This window comes from Mobula birostris, chromosome 4 (genome assembly GCF_030028105.1).
Source record: "Mobula birostris isolate sMobBir1 chromosome 4, sMobBir1.hap1, whole genome shotgun sequence".
Lineage (NCBI taxonomy): Eukaryota > Metazoa > Chordata > Chondrichthyes > Myliobatiformes > Myliobatidae > Mobula > Mobula birostris.
Window position 1 is genome coordinate 202,392,219 of NC_092373.1, and position 27,834 is coordinate 202,420,052.

Here is a 27,834-nt window from a genome sequence, read left to right on the forward strand (position 1 = left end):
TATTTCAGTAGGTCAGTCATCTTAAACAACTGTTTGAAGCCTAATCATGGTAAAGCAGTTGTATACCAGATAATTACACAGCTGAGACAGGGGCAACCCAGCTTTTGGGACCTTGGGCTGTGTCTTTATGAGACGAAAGTTGTCTTAAGATCTGTCTTCAGAGGGGCAGTCTCATTGAAACCTATTGAATATTAAAAGGTCGAAGTGGAGAGGATGTTTCTATGGTGGTGGAATCTAGGACGAGAGAGCACAGTCTAAGAATAGAGGGCCGAGATGGGGAGGAATTTCTTTAGCCAGATGATAGTGAATCTGTGGAATTCATTACCACAGATAGCTCTGGAGGCCAAGTCATTGAGCATATTTAATGAAGAAGTTCATAGATTCTTGATTAATCAGGACATTGAAGGTTACAGGGAAAAGGCAGGAGAATCTTTGCATCCGGTGCTCCCAGTGCGGCCTCCTCTACATCGGTGAAACCCGACACAGATTGGGGGAGCGCTCCATCCGCCAAAACAGACAGGATATCCCAGTAGCCACCCACGTCAACTCTGCTTCCCACTCCCATTCAGTTATGTCCATACATGGCCTCCTCTACTGCCATGATGAGGCTAAACTCAGGTTGGAGGAGCAACACCTCATATACCGTCTAGGTAGCCTCCAGCCCCTTGGTATGAACATAGAATTCTCCAACTTCTGGTAATTCCCTGCCCTTCCCCTATCCCTATGTCACTCTGCCCCCTCCCCCAGCTGCCTATCACCTCCCTCTTGGTTCCACCTCCTTCTACTACCCATTGTATTTCCCCCAATTTCTTCACTTTTCCTGCCTGTCACCTCCCTGCCTCCCTTCCCCCACCCCTTTATCTCTCCCCTTACTGGTTTCTCACCTGGAACCTAGCAGCCTTCTCCTTTCCACCCTCCCCCCACCTTCTTTATGGGGCCTCTGCTCCTTTCCCCTACAGTCCTGACGAAGGGTTTCGGCCCGAAACGTCGACCAATCTTTTTCCACAAATGCTGCCCGACCTGCTGAGTTCCTCCAGCGTGTTGTGAGTGTTGCTTTGACCCCAGCATCTGCAGATTATTTTGTGTTCAGGAGAATAGGGTTTAGAACCACGATGGAATGACGGAGCAGACCCGATGGGCTGAATGGCCGAATCTGCTCCTATGTCGAATGGTTTCAAAGTTCAAAGTGCATTTATTATCCACATATTTATACTATATACAAACTTGATGGATGCTGCAAGAAATACTCCTGATTTGGCCGTACCAATGTCTAACACAACTTCATCGTACTTACTTCTGACTTATGATAGAGAAAGAGGATATTCGGCCCATTGAATCAATGTCAGCTTCTATTGGCCCTATCTCTCACCTGTTCTCATTATTTCATTGTAGCCCTGCCGATTTATCTGTTACTCATCCCTGACCTGTTCCCTTTTCATACCAACCAGGATCTCTTGGTATCTAGCCACTTTAATTCCTCTTCCCATTTCCACACTGACATCTCTGTCCACAGCCTTCTCCACTGCCGAGATCAGGCTAGACACAGATCAGAGGAATTTCATCTCATATTCCACCTTGTTTGTGTCCAACCTGATGGCATGTTGGCATCAATGCCCAGACACATAACAGACTACAGAAAGTGGTGGATACAGCCCAGTCCATCGTAGTCAAAGCCCTCCCCACTATTGAGCACATTTACTTGGAGTGCTGCCATAAGAAAGCAGTATCCATCATTAAAGACCCTCACTCTTAAATATTCCTAATATGTTTGCCTCCACCACCACCTGTGGTCTGGATTCCAAGCCCCTATCATTCTCTGTGTGAAGCACTTACTTGGTACATTTGTTGGCTGTTTACCCAAGCCAGTGAACTATCAAGACAGAATCTGTGGAGAGGAGCCTGTTTTCCATGATGTGCTGAGCTATTTCCACAACTCCCTGCATTTTCCTGTGGTCACGGCCAGAGTACCTGCCAATACCAAGCTCTGGTGCATCCTGATAGGATGCTTTCAATGGTACATCTTTAAAAATCGGTGAAGATCAACAGGATCCTGCTGAATTTCGTTATCGTTCTGAGGAAGTAGATATTCTTTGTTGGCCATAGGATCTACATGGCTGGACTAGGATAAGCTGTTGCTGATATTTACACCAACAACTTGCCATGCCCAGCCATGTCCATCCCAGCCCTGTTAATACATACAGACCACTGTCTGAAGTCAACAACGAACCATTTTGCTTTGCTGACATTGGAGAGGCTGTTCTATGTGGAAGATGCTACGTTAAGAAATATGGGCCAATCGTGGGAGTGTGAAGTTGGAACTCATGTCTATGAGAAAAGCCATTAAGATGGGGAGAAGTATTTCAAGCTGAGATTGCTAAACATTTGTGATGTTGGAATAGTAAGTTAAGTATCCAGAATGGATCCAGAATCAAGGATCAACTTTATTCACCTTGTGTATTTACATGTTGTGTGGCGGGGTGGAGATATGTCTCTACCAAAGGAGGTGTAAGGCACTCCTTCCCGCCGCTAGCCTGCAGGTCACCCCTGGGCAAGGTGTAGCACCTGATTAGCCCTCCGATCTGGGTCACGTGAAGCCATGGGAGCAGGTGGCAGATCGTCGTACGAGCAGCTGGGGCATTTCACAAGTCCTAGTTGTGGGACCACTGATCCCAGGCAGACAATCCCTGAAGAATATTGATGATGGCTGGGGTCACCCATCTTGTAAAGACACTGCCCAGAAGGTGGGAATGGCAAACCACTTCTGTAGAAAAATTTGCCAAGAACAATCATGGTCAAGACCAGGATCGCCCACATCATACGACATGGCACATAATGAAGACGATGACGAATTACATGTATTAGGAATTTGCTGTGGTGTGTTGGCACGACATGCCATAAAAATCAACGGTATTCAGCAATTATAAAGAATAAAGAATTATATGAAAATGTTAGGGACTAAAGTACAGATATGTAACAAAATATGTATAAATACATAAAAAACAGCAAGTGGTTCCAGTGTAAGCAGCATTATAAATAATGCCTATGGTGCAGTGCAGTGACTGGGTTGATAAATTCAAAGTTTATTTTTTATCGAAGTTTGTATTCAGAATACAGCTCTGAGGTTAAAGATTCAAAGTTTGTTTATTATCAAAGTATGTATTCAGAATATAGCTCTGGGGTTCGTTCACCTGCAGCCAGCCATGAAACAAAGAAACACCATGGAACCCGTCCAAGAAGACATCAAATGCCCGACGCGCGAAAGGAGAACAAATTGCGCAAACAACAAAATGTAAGCGAACAACACACAGAGTATCAAATATTGAACCTGTAGTATTCAATTTTGTTCCGTTCAGTGCTGCGCCACTAGCCAATGCAGGCTGCAGGGGTATTCTTCGCTGAAGCGTCCCAGTCTTCAACAATCGTCCTGATTGAAAAGATATTTATTCCATGTTTAAATTATCAAATAATTTTAATAGTTCTGTCATGTGTGAGATGGCTAATATTCTATTGATCAAAGGTAGCAAGGATAGGTCAGTGAACTATAGGCCTGTGAGCCTGACTTCCATTGTAGGGAAAATACTGGAGGGAATTCTGGGGAACATGATCTGACATCACTTGGATTGTCAATAGTCATCATAGTTTTTTCTGAGTGAGGTCATGTCTGACAAAGTTTTTCAAAGAGGTAACTAAGGAGCTGGATGAAGATAGGGCAGTGGATGTTGTCTATATCGACTTTAGTAAGGCCTTTGACAAAGTTAAGACTATTTTGACTAGATTAATTCAAAGTCAGCACGGTTTCTGTCATGGGAAATCTTGCCTGACAAAATCTGTTTTTTCGAGGAAGTAACAATCAGGTTGGACAAAGGAGAGGTAGTGGAAGTCATTTACTTGGATTTTAGGAAAGCATTTGATAATGGGGCTGCTTAACAAGATAAAATCCTATGGCATTACAGGAAAGATACTGGCATGGATAGAGGAGTGGCTGACAGGCAGGAGGCAGTGAATGGGAATAAAAGGGGCCTTTTCTGGTTGGCTATCAGTGACTAGTGGTGCTCCTCAGGGGTCAGTATTGGGACTGCTATTTTTCACATTGTTTGCAAATGATATGGATAATGCAATTGATGGCTTTGTGGCAAAGTTTGTGGATGATATGAACATAGCTGGAGGGGTAGGTAGTGCTGAGGAAGCAATGCGATTGCAACAGGACTTCGAGAAACTGGGACAAATGGGCAAAAAAGTGGCAGATAGAATAAAGTGTTGGGAAATGTACGATAATGCATCTTGGTAAAAGGAATAATAGTGCAGACTATTATCTAAATGAGGAGAAAATTCAAACATCAGAGGTGCAGAGGGACTTAGTAGTCCTCGTGCAAGACTTCCAGAAGGTTAATTTACAGGTTGAGTCTTTGGTAAAGAAACAAATGCAATGTTGGCATTTATTTCAAGGGGAATAGAATATAAAGCCAAGGAGATAATGCTGAAGCTTTATAATACACTAGTCAGGCCACATGGAGATTTGCCAACAGTTTTGGGCCCCATCTCTTAGAAAGGATATGCTGTTATCAGAGAGAGTCCAGAGGAGGTTCACGAGGATGATTCTGGGAATGAAGGGGTTAACATATGAGGGGCATTTGGCAGCTTTGGGCCAGTACTCACTGCAATTTAGAAGAATACATGGGAATCTCATTGAAACCTACCGAATGTTGGAAAAACAGCCTCAAATTTGAGGGGCGACATTTTAGAACTTTTTTAGGCAGAGAGTAGTGAATCTGTGGAATGCTCAGCCACAGACTGCGGTGGAGGCCAAGTCCGTGGGTATACTTAAAGCAGAAGAAATAATGAGTAAGTGTTGATGGGTTCATGAACTGTTCAGATCCTTAGTGATGGATGCCGCCTTCTTGAAGCATCGCCTATGGAAGTTGTTCTTGATGCTGGAGCCACTTCTGCCCATCATGGAGGTGTCTGAGTCCACAAGTTTCTGCAGCCTCAGTAAATTCTGTGCATTGGGCCTCTTTACCAATCTGTTGTGCGACCAGCCAGAATGCTCCTCATCGTACTTCTGTAGAGTTTTGCTAGAGTCTTTGGTGACATACCATATTTAAATTCCATGACTACCGATCTCCTGGAATGCAAGGGTCGTTAATGATTGATGCCACCTTCTTGAGGCACTGCCCTTTGAAAATGTCCTCTATGGTGGGGAAAGGTTGTTCAAATGTAGCTAGGCTGGCTGATTTATGTAATATTTTTGGGAAGTCGCTGTCACAATGGATTCCTGCATGTATAGTTTGTTCCGAACAGCCTCCACTGCTCCTCTCAGTTCCTCGCGGTGACCTATCTTCCTGAACTGTGGCATTCTTTCTGGTATGGAGTAGGAGTTACATATAACATAGAACACAACAGTACAGTACAGTACAGGCCCCTTGGCCCACAATATTGTACCGACACATTAACCAACTCTACAATTCCTCCTACATAGACCTCCACTTCTCTTTCATTCATGTGATTATCTTAAATTTCCCTGGTGTATTTGCCTCTACTGCACCCCTGGCAAAGTGTTCCATGGCCCTATCATTCTTTGTGCAAAAAACTACCTCTGACATCTCCCTATACTTCCTCTAATCACCTTAAAGTTATGACCCCTCGTATTAGCCACTTCCACCTTGGGAAATATTCTCTGGTTATCCACTCGATCCATGCCTCTTATGATTGGGAGAGGATGAGAGGGTGATGATTGCCACAGAGACTGGAGCTGCATCCACACAACGCCGGATAATTTTGAAAACTAAGTTTTTTCTCTTTGTTTTGACCCTCTGTCCACATTGAAACGGTGTTTTCATCCCCTGAAAACGGAGCTTTTCTAAAACACTCTCCAGTGTGTGTAAATCTGAAAACGATTGTTGCGCGTTGTAGTGTGGACAGGGTAAATGGAGAGATTTAAAAATGCTGTCATGACAACACCACAACAGCAATGCTTTCTCTGCTTCTGCTTGGTACTGTGCAAGCACTGCCGGACGGCTGTTATAACGCGCAGTCGGTGTGAACGGCATTAGAGTTAAATTGTAAAGTGAGCTTTTTTGACTAGATCCCCTAAATTAATTTGTTTGAGTCTATCTTTAAAAATATTAATGTCAGAAACACTGTGCAGGTCTGGCGGCAGAAGATTCCACTCTCTTGTTGATCTTGGGTAGAGGATGGCTTCATGCATGTGTTGTTTACTTTATTGTCTACGTTAATAATTTGTTTGGAGTTAAACATCTCCACGTTCTCCACTGCTTTGCTGACTTTGTAGTCATTTGTAACTCGTAGAAACAGCTCGACTTCATTGTCTGTCTAAACGAAGAAGTCCAGTCTGCTTTTTCCAGTGGAGGTTTTCTTTGTATTCCTCGAAGACATTGTACTCTAGTTTTTGACCAATGGAAATAGCACAACACCGCCACGGAAATGTAAATATTATACCGTTTCCTTTTCACTTGTTTTCTGTAGATGTGTCTACGCATGCCCAGTAGGAGTAGATTCGCCCAAATATCCATCTTAATGTGGACAGAGATATTTTGAAAAACGCCTAGTGTGGACGCCTGTCGTTTTTACTCGAAACTGGCATTTTCAAAATTATCTGGTCTAGTGTGGACGTAGCCTGGGAGGTGATGGGTGGATCCAGGTGAGGAGGGCTGATGGAAGAGTGGAGATAGTGATAGAGGGTGGAAGGTGATAGCTGGATCCAGGCGAGGAGAGGCAATAGGTGGATGGAGGAGGAGTGAAGGCAAATGGCGACAGAGGCTGGGAGGTGATAGGTGGATCCAGATGAAGAGGGCCAGTGGGAAAGTGGAGATACTGACAGAGGCTGCAAGGTGATAGGTGGAGACAACAAAGGGCTGGAGCATGGAACCTAGAAAGGGAAGTGTGTTGGCTTTTGGAGCAGCCCAGATCAGATGATGTGCTGCACCATTGCTATAGTCTTGCCAATGAGCTCAACCCCTGTGAATCAGGCTTTCCGCCTGGTTCCTTCTCGATCACTTTCTGCAATCAGCAAACTATAACACACTCAGCACTGAGAATATCTTATCTGCTTCTACTGAGCACTGAACACAAGGCAGGCAGGAGTGCCGATAGCTGTATAGGTTTGGAGATGTTCTGGGTGAAAAGTTTGTGGATGGGAATATGTGAGAAATGGGTATTGCATAATCTTTATCCTTGGTAAGCCAGGAACATTCTGTGCAAGGTCAATCTTCCATTCGAGGAAATTGCCTGACAGTCCAAGAATTCTACACATCATGGAATTATCCAGGGGAATAAAAGACACAGAGGAGAAGTTGGAGATTGTTGAAGGATCCCAAAATTTAGACAGCTGACTTAAATTCCAGTTCTACTTTTAGAGCAAAGACATAGAACAGTACAGACCTTTCGGCCCATGATGTTGTGCTGACCCTTTAACCGACTCCAATCACTCTAACCCTTCCCTCCCACATATCCCTCCATTTTTCTCACATCCAGGTGCCTACCTAAGAGTCTCTTCAATGACCCTAATGTGTCTGCCACTGCCACCATCTCTGGCAGCGTGTTCCACACACTCACCACCCTCTGTGTAAAAACTTACCTCTGGCATTCCCCTCTATGCGTTTCTGTATTCACCCTAAAATTTCCCCCGGGATCAATAAGGTATGACTATGACTTTGTATTAGTCATTTCTATACTGGGAAAAAAATTGTTTTGACTGACCACTCTGTCTATGTCTCTTATCACCTGATACACTTACACTACTTGCTTAGAAGATTGTGTGGATTTGACACGTTATCTAAAACTTTGACAAACTTCTATGGATGCATGGTGGAGAGTATCCTGTCTGGTTGTATCACAGTCTAGTATGGAAACACCAATGCCCATGAATGGAAAACACTCCAGAAAGTGGTGAATACAGCCCTGTCCATGACAGTAAAGCCCACCCACCCCACTATTGATCACATCTACAGGTAGTGCTTCCACAAGAAAGCAGCATCCATCATCAAGGTCCCCACCATCCAGGCCATGCTCTCTTCTTACTGCTGTCATCAGAAAGGAGGTACAGGAGCCTTAGGTCCCACACTACCAGTTTCAAAGTTCAAAGTTCAGGAATAGCTATTACCCTCCAACCATCAGGCTGCTGAACCAACACGAATAACTTCACTCACCACAACATGAACTGATTCCAGAACCTAGCGACTCACTTTCAAGGGCTCTACAACTCATGCTCTCAATATTAATTAACTGCTTGTTTGTCTATGTATGTATGTATTTATTTAGCTGCCTACCAATTTGTTTATTTATCTACCTACCTATTTATTAATTTATTTGCTTGCTTGTTTGTATTTGCAACATTTGTCTTCGTTTGCGCATTGGTTGTTTGTCCGGCTTTGTGTGTGGTTTTTCATTGATTCCATTGTATTTCTTTGTTCTACTGTGAATGCCTGCAAGAAAATGAGTCTTAGTGACGTATAAGTACTTTGATAATAAATTTACTTTTGAACCTTCTAACTTTCTGAACCTCTATAAAGTTACCTCTCACCCTTTTTCACTCCAAAGAGAAAAGCCTTAGCTCACTCAACCTACCCTCATGAGACGTGCTCTCTAATCCAGGCAGACATGCTGGTGAATCTCCTCTGCACCCTCTCTAAAGCTTCCACATCTTTCCTATAATGAGACATCCAGAACTAAACAATTTCTGTCTTTGTTCTCTTAACAGTAAAACTCCTTAGTTTGGTGCACTTCAGGGCATTGGTCGTGACGGGCCCCATGATAGTGTGGGTTTCCTCTGGGTGCTCTGGTTTCCTCCCTCAGTCACAAGACGTACTGGTTGGTAGGCTAATTGGTCGTTGTAAGTTGACCCATGAATCAGGAGATTGCAGGGCAGCGAGACTTGAAAGGTTGGAAGGACCTATTTTGCGCTGCATCTCGATAAATAAATAAATAGTTGTGGGAAGAAACTGGTGCAGCTGGAGGAAACCCACACGGTCATGGGGAGAATGTGCAGCTTGAATTGAACCTGGTTCTGTGGCACTGTAATAGTGTTACGCTAATTGCTAAGCTACTGTGCCTGTTTTTCCCCAGCTCTGGGAGTGTGTGATGGCACAAAGTGGAAGGAACTGTACTCTGTATCTAACCCAAGCAGTCCCTCCCCTTCGGGTGTCTGATGGAGCAGTGCAGATGGAGCTTTAGTGTCTGTCAGTTCATACAGTATCTACATCAGATGTACAGGTACACAATGGGCTTTACTGTGAGTGAGCTTTACTGTGTATCTTCTGTCCTGATGAAGCATCTTGACCTGAAAGGTTGACTATATATTCCTCTCGGTAGATGCTGCCTGACCTACTGAATTCCTCCAGCATCTTGTGGGTGATGCCCTGAGTGTGCTTAATGGGACAATGCAGAGGGAGTTTTACACTGTGTCTAACCCATACTCTCCCTGTCCTGACAGAGCTTGATAGGTTAGTGCTGCGGGAGGTTTACTCTGTGTTCAACAGTCGCTGCCTGGGGAGTGTTCTGAGCTGGTGCTGAAATCAAATACTGAAATATCTCTCCTTGATGTGCTATTAATTCACAGAGTTTAAAAGCTAAAAATCTGTGAGTGATTTAGTGTTAAGTGGTAACATTTCATGGAACATTACCCATTGTGGGACTGTTATCCCACAGGGTTACTCTAAGTGTGGGGACATCGCTTAATAAAAGCTACGATCCCATCAGGAGTGGTGGATTGCATGTGTTGGGGAAGCAGACCAAACCCAAAGCACACAGGTCTGGTATTGTCCTCTTAATTTCCAACAGCTGCACCACGCCTGTCTTTTATAACAGATATCTGCTTGAAGCTTTTGATCTTTTTATGGATGTGCTGCATTGATTGACAGCGTTATTGATTGATATGGATGTGAGCCTTGCACTGTGTTTCACCTACTCTCTTCTTTGTGCCTGTGATGTTTCATGTGTTTGACAGGTACTAAATGCCCAAGATCTTGTGGACTTCTCCCCTGTGTACAGATGTTTGCATATATACACCGCACTGGTAAGTCACCTGGGGTCAAATCATGGAGGAGCGGAGGGGGAGGGAATATGGGGGGCAATGGTGGGGCAGGGAACATGGTGGTGTCACCTGTCTGGATGGTGGGTGGGAGCAAGGAAGTGAATTAGGATCAAGTTTATTACTACTGACATATGTCATGAATCTTGTTTTATGGCAGCAGTATAGTGCCATAAATAAATATACTATAAATTGGATTAAGAAATTTTGTATGTATATATATATATATATATACACTCATACACACACACACACACACACACACACACACACACACACACGCACACAGGAGGGATGATTGATAAGTTTGTGGCCTAAGGTAGAAGGAGATGAGTTATACAGCTGTTGTTATATGCACATGCAGTTCAACTCTTTGAGTGATTATGCAGAAAGTTTGAAGTTAATAACTCATTAGTTAATAACTCATCAGGGGTGATTGATAAGTTCGTGACCTAACTTAGAAGGAGATGAGTTATTAACTTCAAACTTTCTGCATAATCACTCAAAGAGTTGAACTGCATGTGCATGTAATGAGAGTTGTATAGCTCTTCTCCTTCTACCTTAGGCAACAAACTTATCAATCACCCATGCTGCGGACACTTTCTGGAGGTCCAAGATCCGTACGCTCCACGACCGCTGGACTAAGTGTATAAATGTAGGAGGGGACTGTGTTGAAAAATAAATGTGCTAGGTTTTCTAAAATTGACTCCTTCTCCCTTAGGCCACGAACCTATCAATCACCCCTCGTGTGTGTGTGTGTGTGTGTGTGTGTGTGTGTGTGTGTGTGTGTGTATGTGTGTGTGTATATATATAGAGGCTATTGAAAGTATTCACCCTCCCAGAAGTTTTCATGTTTTATTGTTTTACAACATTGAATCACAGTGGATTTAAATTTAATTTGTCTTTATTGACACTGATTAACAGAAAAAGACTCTTTTCACGTCAAAGTGGAAACAGATCTCTATAAAGTGATTTAAATTCATTACAAATATAAAACACAAAATAATTGATTGTATAAGTATTCACCCTCTTTAAAATGACACACCAAATCCTCACTGGTGCAGCCAATTGGTTTGAGAAGTCACATAATTAGTTAAATGGAAATCACCAGTTTACAGTCGATTGATTGTAGTAAAATTACACCTGTATCTGGAAGATCCAACCGCTGATGAGTCAGTATTCTGGCAAAAACTGCGCTATGAAGACAAAAGAACACTCTAAGGAACTCCGCAAAAAGGTTATTGAAATGCACAAGTCGGGAGATGGTTTCAAGAAAATTTCCAAGGCACTGAATATTCCTTGGAGCACAGCTAAGTTGATCATCAAGAAATGAAAAGATTATGGCACAGCAGTAAATATGCTTAGAGCAGGCCGTCCTCAAAAACTGAGTGTGTGTGCAAAAAGGGGACTGGTGAGCGAGGCCACTAAGAGACCTATGACAACTCTGGAGGAGTTACAAGCTTCAGTGGCTGAGATGGGAGAGACTGCGCATACAATAACTGTTTACTGGGTGCTTCACCAGTCGCAGCCTTATGGGAGAATGGCAAAGAGAAAGCCACTGTTGCAAAAAACTCACTTGAAATCTCAGCTAGAGTCTCACAGAAGGCATGTGGGAGACTCTGAAGTCAGCTGGAAGAAAGTTCTATGGTCTGATTAAACCAAAATTCAGCTTTTTGTCCATCAGACTAAACACTATGTTTGGACCGCCAAAGACCACACATCATCAAAAAAACACACCATCCCTACTGTGAAGCATGGTGTTGACTGCATTATGCTGTGGGGATGCTTTACTGCAGCAGGCCCTGGAAGGCTTGTGAAGGCAGAGGGTAAAATTAATGTAGCAAAATACAGGGAAATCCTGGAGGAAAACCTGATGTAGTGTGCAAGAGAACTGCGACTTGGGAGAAGATTTGTTTTCCAACAAGGCAATGACACCAAGCGTAAAGCCAAAGCTACAGAGAAATGGCTTAAAAACAACAACATTAATGCTCTGGAGTGGCCAAGTCTGAGTCCAGGCCCCAATTCAACTGAGAATTTGTGGCTGGACTTGAAAAGGGCTGTTCAATCATGATCCTCATGCAATCTAACAAAGCTTGAGCAGTTTTGTAAAGAAGAATGGGGAAAAATTGCAGTGTCCAGATATGTAAAGCTGATAGAGACCTATCCACACAGGCTCAAGGCTGTAATTGCTGCCAAAGATGCATCTACTAAATACTGACTTCAAGGGGGTGAGTAATTATGCAATCAAATAAATTGTGCTTAATGATTATAATAAATTGAGACCAATTTGTTTTCACTTTTCTAATGTTATAATGAGTGAGTAGTTTGGGCTCCTTTTCTAAGAAGAGATGTGCTGACATTGGAGAGGGTCCAGAGGACGTTCACGAGAATGATTCCGGGAATGAAAGGGTTGACATATGAGGAGTGATTGAGGCTTTGGGCCTGTACTCGCTAGAATTTAGAAGAATGAGATCTCATTGAAACCTATTGAATGTTGGAAGACCTAGATAGAGTGGATAGGGCGAGGATGCTTCCTTTGGTGGAGGAGTCTAGACTAAAGGTCTGCTCATTTAGAATGGAGATGAGGAAGAATTAATTTAGCAGATGGTAGTGAAGCTGTGAATTCATTTCCACAGGCGGCTGTGGAGGCCAAGTCACTGGGTGTGTTTAAGGTGGAGGTTGATTGGTTCTTGATTATTCAGAGCATGAAAGGTTATGAGGAGAAAGCAGAACGGGGTTGAGAAGGAACCGCCATGGTGAATTGGCAGAGTAGACTTGATGAGCCAAATGGCCGAATTCCGCTCCTATGCCTTACGGTCAACTGAGTTGTTTTGCGTTGACTTTTTCAATGCTCTTGGAGACATTTGAGTGACAGACATTATAAATGTAAATAAGCACTGAGGGAGTTCTTTGCTGAAAAAGTGGGAGAAGCTACTGTTTTGCGTTTGGACCCTCCTAAGTGTTAACCTGCACAGCTCAGCCTGTGAATCAGCTCTCACTCAAGTTCTATGTGCCATGTTTTGATGAGGTACGTAGATGAAGCTTGAAGCCTTTTACTGCACAGCCTGCAGCCTCGGGGAGGTACCGTTTCCTGCATCGCACAGACATTTACCTTTTGGCACTCGACAGGTATCAGCACATCGAGGGTAGGTACCTGGCGACAGCAGTTTGTTATTGTAACTCCTGCTTGACCCCCGGCCCGTTTGAAAGTTTATCTCAGAAGCAAGTATCCAAAATCTAAAGTGCCAAATATGTTATCATATACTACCTTGGGATTTATTTTCTTGCAGGCATTCACAGAAATACGGGAGAATTTACATGAAAACAAAAAAATCTTGTAAAATTCACAAAAATACTATACATGAACAAAGACTGACAAAAAACAGTGTATAAAGTAAGACAAACGGTGTAAAAATACACTATCAAGAACTCAGTTGTAAACTGTCCTTGAAAATGAGTCCGTTGGTTGTAGAATCCGTTCAGCATTGGGGTGAGTGAAGTTATCCCCTATGTTCAGGTTATAGTTGTATGGTAATAATTGTCTCTGAACCTGATGCTGTGGTACCTGAGGCTCCTGTACTTCCTACTTTAGGATAGTAGCAAGAAAAGAGCAAGGTCTGGATGATGGATGCTGCTTTCGTGAGGCAGCGCTCCATGCAGATGTGCTGAATGGTGGGGAGGGCTTTGCTCGTGATGGACTGAGGTGTATCCACCACTTCATGTCGACTTTTCCCATTCCTGTGTGTTGGTGTTTCCATACCAATCTGTAATGCAACCAATCAGGACTGAGCATATATAGAAGTTTGTCAAAGTTTTAGATAACGTGCTGAATCTCTACAAACTTCTAAGCAAGTAGAGGCATTGTCGTGCTTTCTTCGTGGTGACTCTTGTGTGTTGGACCCAGGACGGATCCTCTGATATAATGCCAAGGAATTTAAAGTTATTGACCCTCTCCACCTCCCTTCCCCTGCTGAGGACTGGCTTATGGACCTCCGGTTTCTTCCTTCTGTAGTTGATGATTAGCTCTTTGGTTTGATTGACATTTAGTGAGAGGTTGCTGTTGTGGTACTGTTCAGCCAGATTTCTATTCTTTTTTCTATTTGCCACTACCTTTCGATTCGGCTAACAGCGGTACCATGCTTCAGGGCTGCTTCAATACCCTGCAACTGTCTGCAAAGGTGATGAATGCAATATCTATCACTTTTAATTTATTCAGTCTGATCTTGTCTCTTTGAGCAGATATTTTACTTCAGGTCATTTCTCGCCTGTAGTTCAGTGTGCATGGAGCGATCAAAGCAGAGCTGAGATGGGAAGGGAAGATACGACAGGTTCAGGCCTGCCGCGCCAGCTTCACGTGTTTTCCCTTCGTTACTCTGTAGTGCAAAAGTTCAGTGCTGTGCTCCGGATTGTTTCCCGGGGTCAGACCATGGTCAGAGTCCTGGTGACAGAGGGTGTAGGTGTCTGCAAATCCCGCCATTGGCAGCTGGAAGCCGGGAGAGACTGTGCTATCTGGGAACGCTTGCCACAGGAAGCACTGAACTCTCTCAGGAAGGTCAAGAGTGGCAAGGCGCTCGTCCATGGGGGTCAATGGCAGGGTTAGCAGCAAACTGGCTTCCAATCTTTTCACGGATCTATTGTTCCTGATAAGGCTGGAAAATAGGTCGCTCATTTGTACCCCGCAGAAATCTGAAGAGTTTCCTCAGTTAGAAATCACTTCCTGAGTTCACTGGGCTGAGTGAATAGCTGAAAGGAGTGTATGCACAAACATTCAGTATCTTAACAGTTCTCCCAAAAACAGGATTTTTTAGAGATACAGTGTGGATTAGGCCGTTCCGGCCCTTTGAGCCCCATCGCCGAGCAACCCACCGACTTAACCCTAGCCTAATCACAGGACAATTTACAATGACCAGTTAACCTACTAACCAGTACACCTTTGGACTGTGGGAGGAAACCGGAGCCCCCGGATAAAATCCACAGGATCACGAGGAGAACGTACAAACTCCTTGACGGCTCCAGATTGAACGTGGTACTCCAGTGTCCCAGCTGTAATAACGTCACGCTAACTGCTACACCAAATGATCTCACATTCAAGTCAGCAGCCCTGTACCAGATTGGGGGTCTCCCTGCTTCCCTGCTCTCCTGATGCAGTTCCAGTTCACTTGCGTTAGAACTAGCTGGTGAATTGGTTTATTATTGTCGCATGCACTGTGGTGGAGTACAAAGCATTGACTGGTTATTCCTCTCTGTAGATGCTGCCTGACTTGCTGAGTTCCTCCAGAAGTTTGTGTCTGTTGCTCAGTATACCATGTGCCTTGCACGGTAGCGTAACGCTTTTACAGCGCCAGCTATCCAGGTTCAATTGTAAGGGGTTTGTATGTTCTCCCCGTGACCGTGCTGGTTTCCTCCGGGTGCTCCGGTTACCTCCCACATTTCAGACGTGTAGTTAGGGGGGGTTGAAAGGTATGAACATGCTATGTTGGCACCAAGGGTTAGTGGGTAAACTGGTCCTACGAGTGTAATTATGTGATGTGGGTTGGCTGGGCCAGTTGGGCCGTTTACCATGCTGTTACCTCTAAATAAAAAAATAAATTCTGTCCATGCAGATTATTTCATTATGACAGGGCATTGAGATAGGACAAGGGAAAACAGTAAGAGAATGCAGAATAAAGTGTTAGAGTCATAGAACACCACTGCACAGAAACAGGCCCTTTGGCCCATCTAGCCTGACCAAATCATTAATCTAGCTAGTTCCATTGACATGCTGTCAATGCCCTTCCCATCCATGTACCTGTCAAAATTTCTCGCAAGTGTTCAAATTGAACCTGCATCCACCACTTTTGCTGGCAGCTCGCTACAGTTACAGAGAGTTGCGGTGGAGGCAGATAATAAAGTGCAAGGTCATAATGAGGGAGACTGTGAGGTCAAAAGTCCTTGTTATTGTACTAGGAGACCACTCAATAGTCTTGTAACAGCAGGGTGGAAAATATCTTTGAGCCTGGTTGTATGTGCTTTCAGGCTTTTGTATCTTGTGCCCAATGGGAGGTGGGAGAAGAGAAAATCGGGGGGGGCGGTGAACTGGGTGGAATATCTGGGAGTAACTGCTTTTCCCAGACAGTGGTGAATCTGTGGAATTCTCTGCCCAGTGAAGCAGTAGAGGCTACCTCAGTAAATATATTTAAGAGAAGGTTGGATAGATTTTTGCACAGTAGGGGAATTAAAGGGAAATGTCAGATAGGTGGAGATAAGTCCATGGTCAGATCAGCCATGATCTTATTGAATGGTGGAGCAGGCTCGATGGGCCAGATGGCTTGGTCTTGCTCCTATTTCTTATGTATAGATAGGGTTAATGCAAGCAGCCTTTTTCCACTGAGTTTGGGTGAGACTAGAACTAGGGGTTCTGTGTGAAAAGTGAAGCGTTTAAGGGGAACGTGAGAGGGAACTTCTCTCATAGAATGATGAGAGTGTGGAATGAGTTGCTAATGGAAGTGTTAGATGTCGGTTTGATTGCAACATTTCAGAGAAGTTTGGATTTGGGGGGGTGGTGTAGAAGACTATGGCCCAGATGTGGGTCAATGTGCCTAGGCAGAATGTTTCTGTGTTGTAGTGCTCTGTGGCACTAAACCTATTGCTACCCAGTTCAAATTTTTGTTTCATGCCCAATAAACTAAGGAGCATTGCAAGAATAACGCCTTCCTGGTGACTTTACTGAGTTCCTAATCTTATCAGCCTCCTTACGAAGGTGAACCGGGTTAACAAGAGACCGGAGAGAAGTGTACATGTTCGTAGGTGGTATTTTTCCCATACCAAGCTGATGGATAAGCATTTGGTGGTCTCGCTTGTTAAGTGTTTATGCCCATTGCTTGTGTTTTGTGCTCCAGGGCACTCAAGTAAACTGCGAACAAATGATTACACAATCACATCGCACTGCCTATCACCTCCTCTAATCCCAAATTCCATTGGGATTAGTCAAGAACAGGAGAACAGCCCGGATCTGTCAATTGTGATTGATGTTCAAAAATATGTTTCCCCGAAGAGTCAAAACCTCTCTTCTCGCTACAGCATGTATCATTTCCAATCTGTTCCTGTGCAAACTGTTTACATTCCACTACGGTCTGATGATCCCCTTTGCTGTAAATTGCAATATTTTGACCTCTATTTGTCAGAGAGTCATAGGGTCATGCAGCACGACACCAGGCTTTTCAGCTCAACTGGTCCTTACCGACCGAGATTCCCATATAAACTCATCTCATTTGGCTCATATCCCTCAGAACCTTTCCTCAAATTCTCAAAGTAAATTTACTATCAACGTACCTGTGTGTCACCATATACTATCCTGAGATTCATTTTCTTCCGGGCATTTACAGAACAAAGAAATAGAATAGAATCAGTGAATTGGGAAACCTGAGAGGAAACTTTTTCACTCAGAGGATGGTGAGAGTGTGGATGCGATTTTGATTTCAACGTTTAAGAGAAAGTTGAATAGGTACATGGATGGGAGGGGTATGGCCCTGGAGCAGGTCGATAGGACTAGGCGGTTTAAAGGTCCGACAGAGGAGCCAAAGGGCCTGTTTCTGAGCTGAAGTACTCTATCACTCTATGTACCTGTCCTAGTGGAAGGGTTATAACTTTAAGTTCATTGAAGGAAAGTGTAGCGGGAATGTCAAAGTAAGCTTCCTACACAGAGTGGTGGGTGCATGCAACACCTTGCCAGGGGTGGTGGTAGAGGCAGATACATTAAGGACATTTATGAGACTCTTAGACGGACATGTGGATAATAGTAAAATGGAGGGCTATGTGAAAGTGAAGGGTTGTGAGGTGTGGAAGCTTAAATGGTTGGCATAACATTGTGGGCTGAAGGGCCTGTACTCTTCTGTACGGTTCAATGGTCGACAGTATGCAGTACATTAATTATTCATGAATTATACAAGACAGTGAAGAAAAAGACAACATTAGTACAAATAAGAAGCATAAGAAGACATCAGAGACGAGTCCAAGAAGTGATCCATATTGTTCGTTGTTGAGGTAGGGTTAGCATCACCTTAAAGCTATGCTCACTAGTATTTGACATTTCCATTTTGGGAAGAAGACTATCTCTGCCTCTCGTAATTTTATAAACTTCTGTCGGGTTTCCCTTCAGCTTCTGGTTTGTCCAACCTCTGCTTATTCTTTCCAATCCAGGCCTTATCCTGGTGAACCTCTTCTCCACCCTCTCTGAAGCCTTCACATCCTTTCTGTAACGGGGTGAAGAGATCTGCACACAATATTCCAAATCTGGCCAAAGCAAAGTTTTATACAGCTGCAACATGACGTGCCAACTTTTATACTCAAATGTTCCAGCTGATGAAGGCAAGCATGCAGTATACCTTCTTTGCCACCCTATCCACTTGTGTCGCACCTTGCAGGGACAGAAGGACTTGAAGAGGTTGCGTATAGTGTTCCATTTTTGCGGTAGAGTTAGGGTGCCCTTAAAGCCTTAGGTTAGGATCACTCTGGCATTTGATGTTTCTTTTTGCTATAAAATTATAAAGAGCATCTTTTGTTCGTTTGTTTTGGGCTGTGCCGTATGACGTGGGCGATCACGGCATTGTTCTTGGCAAATTTTTCTACAGAAGTGGTTTGCCATTGTCTCCTTCTGGACAGTGCCTTTACACATCGGGTGACCCCAGCCATTATCAATACTCTTCGGAGATTGTAAGCCTGGTGTCTGTGGTTGCATAACCAGGATATGTGATCTGCACCAGCTGCTCGTACAACCATGCACCACCTACTCCCATGGCTTCACGTGACCCTGATGGGGGGTGCTAAGCAGGTGCTACACTTTGCCCAAGGGCGACCAACGAAGGGAAAGGATGCCCTACACTTCCTTTGGCAGAGACATATTCCACCCTGTCACTCTTATAAGTCTTGATGAAGGGTCTTGATCCGAAATGTTGATCATTTACTCTTTTCCATAGATGCTGTCGGGCCTGCTGAGTTCCTCCAACATTTTGTGTGTGACCCTTATAGGGAGTATAAATAGCACAAGCAGGCTTTTTCCATTGAGGTTGGGTGAGACTAGAACTAGATGTTAAGGTGAAAAGTGAAATGTTTAAGGGGAACACGAGGGGGAACTTGTTCATTCAGAAGGTGGTGAGAGAGAGGAATGGGCTGCCAGCACAAGTGGTGGATGTAGGTTTGATTTCTACATTTCAAGATTCAGGATTATTTATTGTTATTCTTCAATGCACGAGTGTAAAGGAGAGCGAAATGATTGTTACTCCGGATCCAATGCAGCATAAAAAAAACACAGTAAGCATAAAAGAATTCAATAAGCATAAATATAAAAGCAAGTATTATGTATGTGGCTGTATACAAGATTAGCTTGTACTGTATACATTGACTGATTGTATGTACAAACGTTTGTACATAAAGTGTCTACAAAGAGAAGTTTGGACATGCACATGGATGGGTAGGGTATGGAGGGCTATGGTCCAGGTGCAGGTCAATGGGATTGGGTGGAATAATAGTTCAGCATGGACTAGATGGGTTGAAGGGCCTATTTCTGTGCTGTAGTGCTCTACGGCTACGAAACGGGCCAGACTGCCAAATGTAGTAGTTAGACTGCAGGCTTTTCATCTGTGCGTTTTCCAGTGACATATGGTACTGTCACTCAGCATTTTCCAGGCAAGGGTAGGAAGGGTGGTGTTCAATCACTTCACCTCTCCTTTAATTTTAAGCAATGGTATGTTAATAGTTCTCTGGCACTGTTCTTGCAACCAGAGAGGATTGGAAAATGATTGTCAGAACCGCTGTTACTTCCTTCCTCGCTACTTACCAGCTTTGGATACATTTCACCCTGGACTTACTACTTGTAAAAACAAATCCTTCTTTTCCTTTCCTCTCCCTGTGTTTGTTTAGCATGACCTCTCCGTTGCTCCCCTTCAACCACTCCCTGTGGAAGAAATTCCACGCTCTCACCACTCACAAGCAGTGAGAGCTCTTGCCTGAATTCCTTGCAGATGTGCCCTGTGAGTTGACTGTAAGTTGTCCTGGTTACCTCAAAGCCGCTGGGAGTTTTATTTTCTGCCGGGGCGAATATCGTACCCCGTATCTATTGACCAGATAATTGAGATAATCAGTTGCAGTCAGAAAGAAATGCAGCCACTTAGCAGGGTAGTTCGGACTTTGAAATACGATATCCAATCAGATAGCTGTGATTCAGTCATTCCCACGCTGTCAGACTCTTAACACATGAGAGCACGAAAGTTCAGAGGTCGCTGGGTACGTGCAGATCTGAAGTTGATGAGGAGTTTATTGGGGAGGCGGGGTGGATTATGTGACAGTGATATGATACTTCTCAGACTGACTGTTGGCCAAATAAAGTGGATTCTGTTTAATTGGGATATTTTTCAATCGGGGCAGCCACTTATTTGCGACAACTCTTAAAAAACAAAAACTAATTGAGAACGTAGCTGGGGTTTCCTTCATTTATTTGGGACACTATGCTGCTATGTTTATTTGGGACAAGAGAGTGTTGCTGCAGTTTTGAACTAGTGTCAGTCACGTGACCTTGTGTGGCCATTTAAAAACTACATTGTGCTTAGAGCGACACACATCAAAGTTGCTGGTGAACGCTGCCGGCCAGGCAGCGACTTTGATGTGTGTTGCTTGAATTTCCAGCATCTGCAGAATTTCTGTTGTCTGTGCTTACAGCGAACAGTTTTTAACAAGTGTCAGTTACATGTGTTTGTGTTCAAAAAGCAGTGATTTTTGTCACTGATGTTGGCGAGAAATAAGCAGTAAGACAATTCAGAACTGTTTTGCTCACTGCGGTTTCAAAACATTCAGGCTTGGAGATAGCAGAAACAGCTGGGGGTGAAAATGAAACTATTTCACCTCTTCAACAAGTTAGGCACTACAAAGTATTTGATGGTCTTGAGAATCTTGAATGTTACAATGAGAATGAAGATTTGGAGGATGAATCATTGAAACCATTGTATGAAGGCCATCCATTATTTGCACTTAGTGTCTGCGCTGATTTTATTCATTTACATTCAATCAAAAGAAGACTTCACCATACACTAGATGAATTCCTCCGTCGATAACTATTAGGAAATAGTTTTGTTGTTGTTGTTCCTTTCCGCACCTCGTAGCGCACCTTTACCTGTTTTTTATGAGGCCGAGTTGCTAGCTCAATCCAGCACGTATTGAAAGCATAACAAGGAGCCGCTCAGATACAAATCCGAGACCACTCACCTTGAAGTCCGGTGCAGATGCCAGTACACCACTAGCCAGCAGGAACTAGTACTGTAATAACATTGTCAGTGTTCTAATTTGTTCTGTATTTCATTTAACTACATATTTTTTTACTTAGTTAAGTGGTGGTTTTTATATATATTATCTTTTTAACACATCTGTTTTTAACAATTTCCACGCATCTTCAGCTAGTTGGGCTAAAATGTACTGGTTCTGATGTGTCATGATTAACCGGAATCCACTGTAGTTGTACTTACATCGGCCATTCCATTGCATAATTAGTAGTCATTATTTGCTTTTTCAATGAGTATTTATTGCTTTGCTATGGACTAGAACATGGTTGTTCAGATTCAGATTCAGATTTATTTGTCACATGTACATCAAAACATTACAGTTTTGGAGAGGCCAAATGCAGATCTGAAGAGCAATATCTCATATTCCACTTGGTCATCTACAGCTAAATGCCTGAGAGCAGTTTGGAAGAATGCACTCGTTTCGTGGAGAATTTGCGTTCTCTCCACAATGTTCATTTTTTACTTTCACTCTATTTTAAATCTCCTTTGGAAGCATTAATAGATAGTGGGAGCTCATCCTCATTACCTCCCCCGGCTATGACAACCTTAAGGAACCATACCACAATGTTAACAAATGAAACTGACAAGGGAAAATAAGATGTTGCAGCCTCAGGAGGTTCAGAGAATGATTCCGGGAATGACAGAGTTAATACATGAGGAGCATTAGGTGGCTCTGGGCCTGTACTCGCTGGAGTTTGGACGAATGAGGGGGGATTCTCAATGAAATCTTTCAAATATTGAAAGGCCTAGATAGACTGGATGTGCCGAGGGTGTTTCCTGTAGTGGGGGAGTTCATGACCAGGGGTCGCAACCTCAGAATGCAGGGGTGTCCATTTAGAACAGAGATGAAGAGGAATTTATTTATCCAGGGGCTGGTGAATCTGTGAACTTCATTGCCACAGATGGCTGTGGATGCCAAGTCATTCGGTGTACTTAAAGTGAAGGTTGATAGGTTTTTGGCTAGTGAGGGTGTCAAAGGTTACAGGGCTGAGGTTGAGAGAGATAATAAATTAGCAATGATGGAAAGATGCAGGCCAAATTCTGCTCCTATGTCTTGTGGTCTCTGTGGTCAAGCCTGACCCCACAGATTCCCAATAATGTACACCTCCTTGCAGAAACCAATACACAGGAAAGGAAACAAGTGGAAGGAAAATGTAAATTTCATCTTCATGCCCAGGTGATAAAACTCTTGTCCTGAAGCATTGGTAACCTTTGGAAATTCCTTGGGCTTGTTCTGAGAGTTTGAAGCTTTCCATCGCTGACCCCTCAGTGAGAACTGCTCCATTTCTACGACTACGACTTCCCCTTTCCTGAAGTCCTCAATGAATTCCATGATTTTACGAGAAGATAGATAAAGATTAGCTTTATTTGTCACATGTAATCAAAACCGATAGTGAAATGAGTCATTTACATCAAATCAAATCAGAGAGTGGCAAGTGTCACCACATTTCCGTTGTCAAAATAGCATGCCCTCTACTCACTAGCCCTAACCGTACGTCTTCGGAATATGGGAGAGAACTGAGTACCCGGAGGAAATTAACACGGTCTCGGGGAGAACGTACAAGCTCCTTACAGACTGTGGTGGAAATTGAATACCGATCTTACAGCTGCCTCTGCATAGTGTTTAGCTAAGTACTAGGTTTCTGTGTCAGCTGTGTACTAACAACAAGCTTGCCTTCAGCACCACAGACCAAGCAATTGATTGTGGACTTCAGGGCGACGAAATCAGGACAAGAAACACTAGTCCTCATCAAGGGACCAGCAGTGGAAAGGTAGAGCAGCTTCAAGTTCCTGGGCGTCAACATTTCTGAAAGATTATCCTGTGCTCAACATATTGATGGAATTATAAAGAAGGCATGCCAGCAGCTATGTTTCATTAGGAGTTTGAAGAGATTTGATATGTCACCAAAGATCCGAGTTATTTCTACATAGGTATAGTGGGGAGCCTTCTGGCTGGTTGAATCACTGCTTGGTATGGAGGGGCCACTGCACAGGATTGGAGAAAGCTGTAGAGGGTTGTAAGCTCCCCACTATCAAGGACATCTTCAAAAGGCAATGCCATCTTGAAACTCCCCCACCATCCAGGACATGCCCTCTTATCATTACTGCCGGAGGGGGTACAGGAGCCTGAAGACAAAAATTTAAGAACAGCTTCTTCCCTTGTGCCATCAGCCGTCTGAATGGATATTGAACACATTTGCTCCTTTGATGCACTATTTATCTTTTTAAAGTATTCTTATTGTAATTTATAGTTTTTATGTATTGCACTAACTGCTGCCACAAAACAACAGAACTCACCACATATGTCAGTGATAATAAACATGATTCTGATTCCAGAGGAACTTGAGGTAACTGGTACAACTTACACTCAACGAGCAGGGAACATCTGAAAGGAATTCAGACAAAACTTCTGTTTTTATAAACAGAAAGAGCAGGATGAAAGGTATTCAGAGCTGGTGAGCAGCATGGAAGGAAATCACAGAAGTTCTGACTGTCATTTTCCAATGCTCTCTGGCTGCCAGCACAGTGCCAGAGAATTGCTAACATATCTTTGCTAAATCTTCCGTTAACATGTGGCTGAGGGAGAGTGGGTTGGATTTATTTGGCGCCTTTCACATCTTTCAATTTCAAGTTCAGGCTTATTGTTATTTCGACTGTATACATGTATACTGCCAAACAAAACAATGTTCCTCTGGACCAAGGTGCACAACACAGTCCATCTAATTCACATACAACGCATGAAGTAATATTACCACAAAAAAAATTAACAAATAGCATGGTGCATTTACAACACAAGTTAAAAAGTAAACAGGTCAACATTACTGGCACTCCATATGTGATGAGACGTGGGTGATGGCAGGGAGTTCAGTAGTCTTGTGGTATGAGGGAAGAAGCTGTTTCCCATTCCAACATTCCTTGCCCTAGTGCCACAGTATCTCCTCTTTGGGAAGTGGAGATGCTGCTGTGCTTTCTTGATTGAAGAGGTGGTTTTGAAGGACCAGTTCAGATTTTGATTATGTGCATTCCCAGAAACTTAGGGCTCCTAGCTGTCTCCACAGAGGAGCTGTTTATGTTCAGTGAGCAGTGGTAAGCCTGCACCTTCCTAAAGTCCACAGTCTTCTCTTTAGACTTGTACATATTGAGGCTCAGTTTGTGTTCACACATTCTTCCATCCACTCTACCTCCTCTCTGACTGGTGGTGTTGTACAGAGGCTAACTACTGTTGTGTCATTAGCGATCTTGATGATTCATTTTGAACTGGAGCTAGCAGTACAGTTATAGATCAACAACATGAGCAGCAGCAGGTTGAGCACGCAGCCCTGAGGGGCGCTCAGCGTGACGGAGCTGGAGTTGTTGCTGTCGATGTGGACCGACTGTGGCCTTTCTGTCAAGAAGTCCAAGATCCAAATACAGCGAGAGATGTTGAGACCCAATAAGGACAGTTTATTCACCAGCTTCTAAGGGTTGATCATATTAAATGCTGAGCTGAAATATCCTGGTGTATGACGCACTATTTTCCAGGTGGGACAGGGCAGAGTGGAGGGCAGGGGTGATGGCATCATCAGTGGAACAATTTGAGTGATAAGCGAACTAGAGCGGGCCCAAGGCAGCAGGAAGATGGGATTTAATGTGATCCATAACCAGCCACTCAAAGCAAAATTGATTTTCAGATAAACATTATTGTTGGTTTGATTAAGGATAATGTTTCACAGAGACCCGAGGAAATTCCTCCTCAAATGTTTCAATAGGAATGGAATTGATGTTTCTTTTTTGATTCACCAATAATCCTGGACTGGAGTCCAGCTAAGTCTTTGTGCTCTAGAATAGGGTACGATGAACTCTTTAACCTTTACACCAGTGTGGCAGCCAATTTTTGGTTTGTTTATCTTTGTTATTGTGTCCTTTGTGCTTATTGTGTTTTTTTATGCTGCTTCGGATCTGGAGTAACAATCATTTTGTTCTCCTTTACACTCCTTCACAATAAACAACCTTAGAATCTTGAATACACTTACCCATTGCTTCTCATTGTTTATATGATGTTGAATTTATTAATATAGAACATACAACATTACAGTACAGACTGAGATTGGCTTTATTTGTCGCATGTACATTGAAACATACAGTGAAATGCGTCATTTGCATCAATAACCAACACAGTCCAAGGCTGTGCTGGGTGTAGCCTGCAAGTGTGGCTATACCTCCAGTGTCAGCATAGCATGCCCACAACTTGTTAATACTTTGGAATTTGGGAGGAAACCAGAGTATCCAGAGGAAGCCCACCCGGTCAAGGTAAGAATGTACCATGTCCTTATAGGCAGGGGCAGGAATAGAATCCAATCACGATCATTGGTGCCAACTGCAATGCCTCCATGCTGCCTATGAGCAAATTACTGGCTCCTTAGCCCATAATGTTGTGCCAACGTACTCTAATCCAATGCTTCCCTCGCGTATAGTCCTCCATTTTTCTTATATCCACATGCCTATCTAAGAGTCTCTAATGTATCTGCCTCTCCCACCACTGCTGTTTGTGCATACCACACACCGATCACTCTTTGTGTTTTTTAAAAAAACCTACCTCTGATATTTCCAAATATCCCTCACTTTGTCTTCCTTAGTTTCTTCGACATGTAACATTGGATCAGAAAGAGGCCTTATGGTTTTTCATGATTTAATATGATTGCGGATAATTTGAATGTTAACCTTAGCTTATGGTGTCAATGTGCTGGACGCTAACACCTGTCAGAAACCAGTGCCCTGGAAGTGTTCAGTGAGTCAAGTGTCATTCATGGTGACGACTTGGTTACCTTCTCCCATACACACTCCTGTTTCCACCTGCAGTGATTTCTCCATTTGTTCACCTCACCTGTCCCTCTCCTCTCCATCTTCCACACGATTCATCTGCCCACACGCCTCATCATGGCCTCTGCACCTTATTGTTTGCCTGCACTGCACTGCACTTTCTCTGTAACTGCAACACTACTCAAAGTTCAAAGTAAATTCATTATCAAAGTACATATATGTCACCATACACTACCCTGAGATACATTTTCTTGCGGGCATTCTCAAGAAATTGTTTTTGTTCGTCCATCGTCGATGTCAATGAGGACCTCAACACCATTATGATGGTGTCAAGACTAGTGTGTGGTTTGGATTTAAGTGAGGGAGAGTTGCGCAGCATCAGCCTCACTCTCTCTTCCCAATTCCCATCTGGATCCAGTGGCAAGACAGAGTCGAGACGGCTGGAGATGGGACTAGGCGCAGTGGATGACCAGGACGTCTTCTGTGTCTTGTCCTGCTCTACACGTTCCACGACGCTTGCAGAGGCCGCTTTCTTGACCGTTGGACCTTCCATTGGTCTCGTCCGCTCAATCCGCCGGAGTCTGTCTTCACATGCTGGGATAGACAACTCCTGATCTCACCGAGGTTTTGAGACCCGTCGGCCACCCTCACCTGGCTTAGCTGGCTTGTCGGAGCCGTTGCCCGGGGTGTGGCCGCTGTCGCATGCAAACAGCTACGGGGAGCCACAGGTGAGAGCTGAGTGGGGACCAAAGGTGGACTAACTGCCTTGAAAAGGATGCGACATGTTCCCCCACCAGAGGTGCTACCCCTCCCTGACACCCCATACGCCCCTCACAAGAAATACAAAGAGACACAATAGAATCAATGAAAGACTGCACACAGCAAGACGGACAAACAAACCAATGTGCAAAAGACAACAAACTGTTCAAATAAATAAGAGACAAAAAACAAGTAATAATAGTTTTTGCATAGTAGGGGAATTAACAGTTATGGGGAAAAGGCAGGTAGGTGGAGATGAGTCCATGGTCAGATCAGCAATAATCTTATTGAATAGCGGAGCAGGCTCGATGGGCCAGATGGTCTACTCCTGCTCCTATTTCTTGTGTTCTTATAAATAAATAAACAATAAATATCGAGAACGTGAGGTAAAGAGTCCTTCAAAGTGAGTCATTAGAGTGTGGGAATGAATCAGTATGAGGATGAGTGAAGTTATCCCCTCTGGTTCAAGAACCTAATGGATAAGAGGTAATAACTACTGGCTTAGGTGGCGATGCCCACATCCCATAAATGAATAAACAAAAAACTGTTTATTCCTTTCTGTTGGCAGCAGTGAGAAGAGAGCATGGCCTGAATGGTGGTGGTCCTTGTGATCGATGGTATTTTCCTGTGACCTGCATTCGTTTTCCCCTGTACTACCCCAATGCAGTGATGTAATGAAATGGATGCAAAAAGCAAGGATTTTCCTTGTACCTCACTCAGTACATGCATTAATAATAACCCCGTTACCAATTTACTAATTTACCAATCCCCTTCCCGTCTGGCTTCACCTATTAAATTCCTCTTCCTTCTTGGTTCTGATGCAAGGCGTCTGTCTGAAACAAAACTATGAACCATTTGCCTCCAGAGATGCTGCCAGTTCTTCCATAGTCTTTTTTTGCTTTCATCCAGATTCTGGCATTT

General features: G+C 43.6%; 1 protein-coding gene across 7 annotated transcripts in view; it reads left to right on the top strand.

Moving 5' to 3' along the window:
* LOC140196877 (exocyst complex component 6B-like) overlaps window positions 1–27,834 on the top strand; it is an 877,039-nt gene that overhangs the window by 372,417 nt on the left and 476,788 nt on the right. For all 7 annotated transcript variants that reach the window (XM_072256771.1, XM_072256773.1, XM_072256776.1 and 4 more), the window contains exon 8: window positions 9,962–10,030. In XM_072256771.1, coding sequence (XP_072112872.1) covers window positions 9,962–10,030 — 69 coding nt within the window. The remainder of the gene's footprint in view (window positions 1–9,961; window positions 10,031–27,834) is intronic.